At 35.5% G+C, this 10,114-nt stretch overlaps 1 protein-coding gene across 1 annotated transcript; it reads left to right on the forward strand.

The window, feature by feature from the left end:
* Positions 1 to 987: 987 nt before the first annotated feature.
* On the forward strand, positions 988 to 3,637 carry LOC106525085 (uncharacterized). The gene is made up of 2 exons (XM_014019196.1): positions 988 to 1,118; positions 2,030 to 3,637. The coding sequence occupies exons 1-2, from the start codon at positions 1,100 to 1,102 to the stop codon at positions 3,523 to 3,525; spliced, it is 1,515 nt and encodes a 504-aa protein (XP_013874650.1). The 5' UTR covers positions 988 to 1,099; the 3' UTR covers positions 3,526 to 3,637.
* The last annotated feature ends 6,477 nt before the right edge of the window (positions 3,638 to 10,114 follow it).

Consider the following 10,114-nt stretch of genomic DNA (forward strand, 5'->3'; position numbering starts at 1 on the left):
TTACTGAGTCCTTTTTTTGACACTTTGATTTCTGTTTTGGGTGGGTTTTCGCTATTTTTTTTGAGCTATGGTCTTAAACTTTTGATCAGCTGAAAAAAATCATGTTTTAGTGTAAATGCAGTTTTCAGAAAATTCCCTGCTCAAAAGTTTTTGTCTCTTGCACTGATTTCTTCTTTTAACATTGTGAAGCTCTACTTAGAACCTTCTTAAGATCCAATAGTATAAAATGCAAATTCTTGCACTTTTTTGACTGGTCTCAAGATTTTGATCAGGAGTGTACATCTACAAAATCATCAAGACCACTTCTTCTAGAATACACTTCACACCCTCAAGCTGATCAGAGGCTAGGATAAATAAATGTCAGTATTCTCAGTTCTCAAACATTTTGGGTCTGGTGACCCCTTACAAAGGTAAACATAAATTCCAGGGACTCCCTCATAAACCTTATTCTGATTTAAAAATAATTTACTGCCATTTTAACCCCTAAATGCCAGGGGAATAAACTTTTTTTATGTTTGTTACATTGTAATATGCATTTATGCAATTACTTTTTTAAATACAAAACAAAAATCAACAAGTTTTTTGTATTATTGGAGGACCCCCAAGCCACAGCTGGGGGGTGGCCCTGGCACCCAAGTTAGAGAACCACTGCTTGTGTTGTTCTGTACAAAAGTTGTAACACAAGCTCAGCAAGTTATGCCTGTGCTGGAGCTTCCCCTTGTGGCATTTTTGTGAATTGCTGGAATTTTCTGTTGCTGAAAGTGAGAAATAATCCCCAAAAGTTGAACCAACTCTTGGATTAAGACTCCATATACATATCATAATTAATGCTGAAAAATAAAAGCACACTTCTCAACTTCAGAAATTATTAATAAATGCATTTTACTAATTACAAACAGCCACACTAAACAGTAGAAGGAGGATACAGAGACAATAAAGTGGCAGAGGGTGTGTCCTGTTCAGCAGGACTGATCCATTGTCAGAAAGAAACGAATCTCTACAAGAAACGTTGTGCTGCTCACAGGGGCCTGTCAACAACACAAGGAGCTCTAACTATACCTCCAGTAAACGACAGTTCTTCAGCAGGACCTTGGACAGCATGACAAGGAATAAACTCAGTAAGGAAATAAATACTTTTAGAGATTTTCATTCATTGTTTGAGTGTGTGGTTTCCCTTTTTGTTGGTTCTGCAAATTATGCTGTCATTTTTTTACTTCAACTTTTTTCATTTTTGCATGTCAAGCACATTCATTTTAAAGATTTTGAGTTACAGTATTTTAAGCTTTGTTTATTATTATTTTATTGTTGTTATTATTAATATTATTTTGTCATTTATTCTGTTTCTACCTTACTAGACAAGGTCACACTTAGCCATGCACAGATAAGAACCAAGGAGCACGTTGTCTCTGCTGGTTAAACTTGACTAACTGGTTAGTTTAGTGTCAGGGTGAATGCTCATTGTCCTTGAAAACAGGCAACCTTATACTATGTACTTTAACAGCACTGAGAAATTGCATGTATTATAAATGTAGAAAACATCATAATACTCTGCATAATTTAACACAAACAGTATTTTATTTTCACATTGCCAAAAACAACAACTATTCAATGTATTTGGGAAGGAAAACTAAGAAACTGCAAAAAGTATTTCAAGTTTTTCTGGTAAACCTTTTACAGCACCGACTAAAATATTTGACAGTTTAGTTGTCATCTGGCAGTTGTGTCTGTCCAAAGTTAACTGGTAAAAATTGTATCTGATTGTTGTAAGAACCACGCTGTTTCTGCTTGCTTTGTAGATCTGTTTGGTCTGTTACATTCAGGTTTGTGCTCATCTTTAAAAGTGTTGAGTTTCCACAGAGTGACTCAGCTAAAGTCAGGGTCCAGCTCAGTGTTGTCAATGCATGTTTCACTTTATACTTTTTGCATTCTTAAAAATATATTTGCTAAATTAATGTCCAAAGAAGGCCACATATTACAGACAAATAACTGAATCTTTTCAAGCATCATGTCATTCATTTGTCTTTTTCAGGAAGCAAGCGCACGTTCGCTGAAGCAGCCACGGGGTTTGCCCTGGGAGCAGTGGGAGGCTGCATTTTGGGGGCCACGGAGGACCCAGTGGGCAGAATCATGTCAGCGATGACTTCAAGTGGTCCCCTAAAACCGGTGATGGTGGAAGTCAGGGCAGTGGGTGCCCTGGGGCTGGGCACCCTTATGGGCACTACAGCACTGACGACAGCTATGACATCAGTGATAGCTGGTGTGGTTTTAGCAGCGGTGACTGCTTCAGTATTTGTAGCTTTTAGAAGTTGCACCGTCTCCCACAAAAACTCAGTCGGCTTGTGGGTATCGGCAGGAACTGCCGGCACACTTGGAACCACAGTCAGCGGAGCCACATTTGGAAAAGCAATTGAATGGCTTGTGAAGAATTATGGTATGGTTGGGATTCTGGGAGTCCTGAGCCTTTTTGCTGCGTTAAAACCACCCCTGTATGTTTTATTCAAGGTCTGCTGGGACTGGGGAGAGACCTGCTGCAATCAGAGGTCTAATGTCAGGTCCAGGGAGAGGGAGCACATAGAAAATACTGAGTGGCTGCAGAGAAAGAGGGTGGCTGTGAAAATCGAGCAGAGCATCCTTTCAATAGAGAAGGGAGGCAGCACCAGAGAACTGGACGACAGAACCGAATGGGTCACTGAGCAAAGAGAAAGAGAAGAAACAGAGAGGAGGAAAACTGAAAGGGAAGAAGCCAAAATGGAGCAAAGAACCATCCAAGACTGGATCAGCACAGTGGTGCTCAACTATGTTGAATTCTTAGCCTTTTCGGGAATACCAATGACAGCAGTTACCATTGTTACATCAGCGTTTGGTTTGTTCGGTTATGGAAACCACCAATCTGTGTTTGTGGCACTTCTGGCTTTACTGTCAGCCATCGCCTATTTTCTTTTAAAATCTACCAATTTTAAGTTTTGGATGTTGGCGGGCTGCATGGCAATGTTTGCAACCTTCGTCGTCGCCATGCTGACTCTTCACGCCGGGCAGGTGGTCGTGACTCATGCCATGAGGATGAGAGAGGCCGGGCACAATCAATCCAGAGAAACCATCAGCGCTCAAATGAACTACCAGTCGTCCTTGGAAGCTGTGAATGCAGCGTTCTTTGCGGCAAAACTGTGTCAGCTGGGACTGGGCGCTACGGTGGGAGGGACGTTAGTAAGACGGGCAGCTGGGGAGGTTAAAGTTATCGTGGGAGCTGCTTTGGTGACAGTGGGGTTACTGGCGGGGATTGAAGCTTTGGCCACAGCTTTGGGAGACGCGGGGACAGCAGGAGCGATGCTTGGAGTGGTTGGAGCAGCAGGCGTATCTGTTGGAGCAGCACTAGCTTCAGCTACAAGGTGGTCCTCACGACTGGGAACTTGGGGAACAGCAGGAGGGCTGATTGTGGGAGCATTAGGAATGGGAAAATGGCATTTGGTCAATATTGGACTTCAGCTCCCAGTGGCCTATGTGTTTGCAATGATTAATCCACTTTAGCTAAAGATACGTGTGTTAGAAAGTAATGTCCTGTATTATTGTATGGTACTATTTTTTCATTATTCATTTCATTAAAAACAAACAAAACATTTCACACAATAAAACAATACAAATAAAGCAAAATGAAAGGCAGCAGAAGAAAAATCTGCTCCTTTAAAAAAATATTTCAAACAATAATAAACCAAATAACAAACAAAACAAAGAATTTAATTCCTCAAACTGTACTTAATACAAATTAAACAATTTCATATTTCTTTAACAACTTTTCTATTGTTTTCTTAAGGAATTCACTGATCCAATGCTTTTATGGTCATTTTCCAGATTATTCCACAGTCTCATACCTTTTACAGAAGTGCATCTGTCCTTCAAATTTGTTCTGATTTTCGATTCAACAAACATATGTAATCCCTTCAAATTAAAGCAGCTTTCCCTCTGAACAAAATTTGATTGGATGTTTGATGGCAACACATTTCTATGAGCCTTATACATAACCTGCAGAATGTTATAATCAACCAACTCGTGAAATTTTAACAACTTTAATTGATGAAACAATATATTAGAAGGGTGATAGTAATGCTTTCTTGTAATAATTATTATGGCTCTTTTTTGTAAAATGAAAATAGGATTAATATGGTTTTAGATGCATTTCCCCAGACTTCTACGCAATAAATCAAATGTGGAACAGTTATTGCATTATATAATGTAAATAGTGCTTTGTCATTAAATGATTCCTTAACTTTATACAGTACTGCAATAGATTTTGCTATTTTTGTTCTTAAGTTATTTATATGAGTTTTCTATGTCAGTTTTTCATCAATGACACACAAAAACTTCACCTCATTGACTCTACAGATCTCAACACATCATTTTCTTTCTATTACTAAATATTGTAATTTGTTTTATCCAAGTTTAATGATAATTTATTATGTTTAAACCAATTTTGTACTTTTACAAATTTCCTTTTCATAATTAACAGCATCTTTTCTATGTTTTTACCCAAGCAAAAAAAAATGTGGTGTCATCTGCAAATAAAACACATTTAAACAACCCTGATTCATTTACCAAGTCATTAATATTTAGGAGAAAAAACTTTGGTCCTGTAATAGAACTAATACTTTTATGTTTAAGCAAGTTATTCATGACATCCTTTAATGACCTAGGTTTTCATGACATGCTGTTCATCTGCAGACAGAATGATTGAAGTCAGAACAAGATTTGCTAACAACAGTCATTCTTAGATATCACTTGTGTTTATCTTTGTTTTCCATTGACCTTGTATCAAATCTTGCTAAGATGACATAATGATGTTTGTTAATATATATATGAGGCCTCTCAAGACACAGTGAGTAGTGTGGAGCGACAGTGACAGAGAGAAGCAGAGGCACAGAGACAGGGCAGGTTGTTCTCTGTGTTTCCTGTTGTAAAAAAACTCAGCTGATCATCTCACGGAGTACCTTCATTCTTGGACCACGTATTTTTGTCTTTGTTAAATAAATATTGCCATAACAGTCCCAATATAGAACCCTGTGGAACCCCACATACAATATTGTAAAGTCTATCTACTCCTTATTAAAAAAATATTACTGTTTTTGTGTCAGAGAACTTTTTGTTGTAAATTAAGGTTATGCATGTTTTTCCTTATGATGCCAAATGCAACTAATTTCACACACTAGTACACACCAGGTGATCAAAGTATTTTCACAGCATTTGTCATTTTAAGTATGCTTTCTTCTGAGTGCAGCTGTAGTTGCCAGATCTTAGAGAACATTGTTAAACTATTGAGGCATGTTTTCTGTAAATGATGTCAAAAGACTGGAACAAATATACAATTTCTTACATAACTTTATCTTTGTTTTACTGTTTTTGTTTATTTTTGATGATACTAATGGACATATTTAAATTACAGAGTAATGTGAAACAGATTATTTGACTTGAGCAACCAGGAGAAGGTTTCTCAGTCAAAACTGCTGCTCATTTCTGCTCCGATTTTCCCCTCAACGTCCACATCACATCAAATCAAGGTGGTTTTAAAATGGTTTGTTTATGTTTGTTTATTTATCCAGGTAAATCCCATGGTGGATCTGAGGCCTGGACTTGAAGGCAATCTAACGTACATGTTTTTGGTCTGTGGGAGGAATCCAGAGTACCCAGAAAAAACCCACACAAACATGACGAGACCATGCAAACTCCACACAGAAAGACCCCAGGTCTGAATCAGAGATCAAACACAGGACTTTCTTGCTGTAACCACTGAAAGTCTGTGATGCCAAATGTGTTAATTATGTTGGTTTGTTTGTTTTAACTAACCAAGACACAACCAAGTAAAAAAAGGAAAACATGTCTATGTAAAATGTGTTTGATAGGTTTATGACAGATCTATATTTTTATTTAAATGTTACAAGTTGTATCTATGTTTTTTAACAATACCTGTATCTTGTGGTTAAAAAGTTCAAAGACATGTTCTCAAGAGAAGATTTACATTTTCAAAATAGTTGTTAGTACTAACACACTGTTTAACAGTCAATATAAAACACTGGCAAAATAAACCCATCTGCTTTAAATTGCGTGGCTCACTTTAATAGTATCGAACTATTCAGTAAAACTGGCTTAACATTTTAAATACTTGATTAACTATTGCAAAGCTTTTTCTTTTCTGTAAATGTGCCACAGTTTATGTAATTATTATCTAAGAATTTTTTGGATTTATTCAGGTTTTATGAGTTTTAAAGAACCATTATGTGGCCCTCCCTTATGTGTTTTTCACTTTGGATCCATCCACCCATTTAAAGGTCCCATCAGTTCTGTGTAGACCAATCCAAAAAACAAGGTACTGATCCCCTGAAACTGAATGTTCACTGAATGATGCACAAGAAAACCATAACTCATTATGTTGACAAAACCATGGGAAATTACCTTATCTTCATTAAACGCTCCTCATTATTTTGTGATAAAACCATGGAAAATAATCATATGTGGAAAACGGCCACTCTCGGCTTCTGTACATTTCATTTATGCATTGCGTGGCACCCAAGAATATTTAACCATTTAAAGTCAACCCCACCCCAAAAAAAAATGTTTTGAAATTTTATAACTTGTGTTTTGATTATTTATGTTGTGTGGCACTGACTCACACTCACAGTAAATTCAGGTGCAATACCAGTTTGTGCCAGTAGCAAGCAGAAGTGGCACATGAGAGAGAACAAAGCCACTGCTAAGAAAACTTAATTTCTGTTGTCACAGAATAAAAGACAATCAAAATCAGTGCGTCTGCTGTCACGTGTGTAATAATTGTTTTTGTTTTCATTGTATACAGATTATTATGTTTATTTTAATCTGTAAATAAATTTATTAATTACAGACATGTGCTTTAGTAAATTAAAGCTTACTCTTTCAGTACTTCTTTGTCCAAGTTGCCTTTCCCTCCTCTCTCATAATTTAAACCTCAAATGTGTGTACATATGTGTGAAATTCACTAAGAATAAAACAACACCACACTTTATTACTCATCCACTGGTTCCAGAAACACAAGTCTTTTTGCAAGTTTTGCAGTAGTATGCTATTTTTATTTTTGTTTAAAAACAACACTTTTGTGTAATATTTTGTCTGAGGGTTAACATGATGATGATTTCACTTCCTTTAGCTATACGCTAACATTTCTTTTGTTTGCTTTGTTTACACACACATTGAAAAAACGCCTTTCTTAATGTCAAGCATGATTCACCATGAAATATCAAGTTACCAGCTTAATACAATAAGGATATGATTAATAACCTACGTGGTTACTTCAGAAAAATGTACTTGTACTTTGAGTGAAGGAAATGACAAAGTTCTCCTGTGGTGGTGATGATCAACAAAAAGTTTGTGCAATTTAGGAAATGTAGAAATGTGTCATTTCATCTAAAGATAGTCATCACATGGCTGACTTTACTTATAATAATATTAAATTAAATTGTATGATTTTTTAAATTATTTTTTCATAGCTTTCATTGCTTTTTACAATACAAGGAGAAATTATGTTGTGTTGAGGGATTTTTGATTCTATTGGATCATTTTATCTTAAGCAAATACATAGCTGTTTGGTTTTAATGTCTTGTTTTATTTTTATTGTGCGCTTGAAGTTGTGAAGACTGAACTTGATCTGATTGGCAGCAGTAAAACCATTGAACCATCAGCTGAAAATGTGTCATCCTTTAAACACAATACTGTTATAGAGGACTGAAATTTATTAGGAATAAAAGCAAAATTATCTATAAATGCCCTAATAATTAAATGCAAATATAATGCACCAATTATTTTAAAATGGAGAACTTTACCTCATGTTTTATATTTTAAATAACTTTCATATTTACTTTTCCAGCTTAGTTCCAACAAATTATGTATTTTAGCACATCATTTAAAATTTACTTTCACTGTATGTATACATTACATATATATTGTTTTTTTCTTTTACTTGTAGATGCACTTGTGTCTCAAATTTTTTATTGTTCCACAAGTCTTTTTTATTTCCATGTGTTGCTTTTACATTTTTCTGTGTACTTTTTTAAATTCACATTATGCATCGTGGCATACATTACCAAGAACCAAATAATTACATTACCACTACTTTTCTGTTTGAAAAGGAGTAGGAAGAAGTGAACACTTATTTAATCCTACCCCTTATTTACAGATGCACTAATTAGCAAAATTTGAAATTAAAACCTTATATGCATGTGCCTGTTCAACATACTTCTTCCACTGTAAAAAATGAAATGTTGGATTTACTTAACCATGTTATGTTACCTGGTTCCACTTAACTGAGTTGAGTAAATTCAAAGCAATATACCAGTTTTTTAGCCAAAGAACATGAATATGTTGCTTTGAATTTACTCAACTCAGTTATGTGGAACCAGGTAATGTAACATGGTTAAGTAAATCCAACATTTCATTTTTAGAGTGCTGATGCAACTATTCAGTACACAATGGACACCAAAATACAACACTCGGTGCACCAGTAGCTTATTGCGTCCCTTTCATTCCAGTCATTTTCTTTCTATTCAGGCTGTGTCAAATGTTCCATTTTGCAAAGAATTGGATCCAAAATCAGAAAAACTTTGACACAAATGTTATTTATTCCAAGACTCTTTTTATAAAATGTGGCTGAAAAATGAAATACTGGAAACATTGCAGGCAATACTTTAAATGTAAACCAAAATGCGTATAATCACAGAATAAGAAATTAAGAAAATAAAAATTAAATATATTGGGGTATAAGAAATATCCACTATTAACAATCAGTCTCCTCTGTCTTGGACCTCTTCCATCCATGCTGGTAAAAAACAACAGAGATGTTGCATTTTTTACTGATCGTAAAATGAAGATTTTTAAGAAAGGAGTGTCAAACAGCTTCTAATAATCAGGAACAGCTGGTTTATGTTTGTCATCAAAGCTTAAATGATGGAATTTGGACTTCATGAATGACATCTGTGTTCACTGTTTTGCAAAAGAGTGAATAAAATGTGTCAATCTAAGGAGAAATGGTTAACACATTTGAAAGAGGTGACTTCCGCTCTGCTGAACTTGTGATGATGAAAATGAGTGGAACCTAGTTTCTTTAATTGGGTCAAATCAACCACAAAAAAACTGTAAGTTGTGTGTCAACAAGTTCGCACAAATGATTAGAACGCTTTCAAAATGAATATCGATTTGAGTCTACATTTTAGATTTCATTCACACTCATTTTGAGCAGTAATTTGACGACTCAGGAAAAAAATGAGGCAGTGTAAAATAAAGGGCTTCAACAAAAGCTGGACATTGTGAGATATCAATGGAACATGGATACTGGTTAGCACTGCTTACCAGATACTGTGAACAGCTGTTTGTGCGATTGCTTAGGGGCAATGAAGTCAATGACGGGCAGGTTCTCAAACTATACAAGATTAAACTGTTGTGCAGCTTAAATCATTTCTATTAGTTTGTGATGTACAAACTTCTTATCAGGAAATGAGCAAACCTCTCCAGAACTGTTATGATACTCTAAAATTGGGATTAGTGCCTAAAATAGTAATCTGGAGATGCAAAATAGAGGTTTGTGTAATCATTTCACCAGTAACATTTCATTAATTACTGGTATTTCACAATATTAAATACAGGTCCTTCTATAAAAAATTAGCATATTGTGATAAAATTCATTATTTTCTGTAATGTACTGATAAACATTAAGCTTTCATATATTTTAGATTCATTGCACACCAACTGAAGTAGTTCAAGCCTTTTATTGTTTTAATATTGATGATTTTGACAAAAAGTAAAGAAAAAAATCCCTATCTCAAAAAATTAGCATATTTCATCCGACCAATAAAAGAAAAGTGTTTTTAATAAAAAAAAAGTCAACCTTCAAATAAGTATGTACAGTTATGCACTCAATACTTGGTCTGGAATCATTTTGCAGAAATGACTGCTTCAATGTGGCGTGGCATGGAGGCAATCAGCCTGTGGCACTGCTGAGGTGTTATGGAGGCCCAGGATGCTTCGATAGCAGCCTTAAGCTCATCCAGAGTGTTGGGTCTTGTGTCTTAAGCTCATCCAGAGTGTTGGGTCTTGTGTCTTAAGC

Source organism: Austrofundulus limnaeus, unplaced genomic scaffold, assembly GCF_001266775.1.
Source record: "Austrofundulus limnaeus strain Quisiro unplaced genomic scaffold, Austrofundulus_limnaeus-1.0 Scaffold211, whole genome shotgun sequence".
Lineage (NCBI taxonomy): Eukaryota > Metazoa > Chordata > Actinopteri > Cyprinodontiformes > Rivulidae > Austrofundulus > Austrofundulus limnaeus.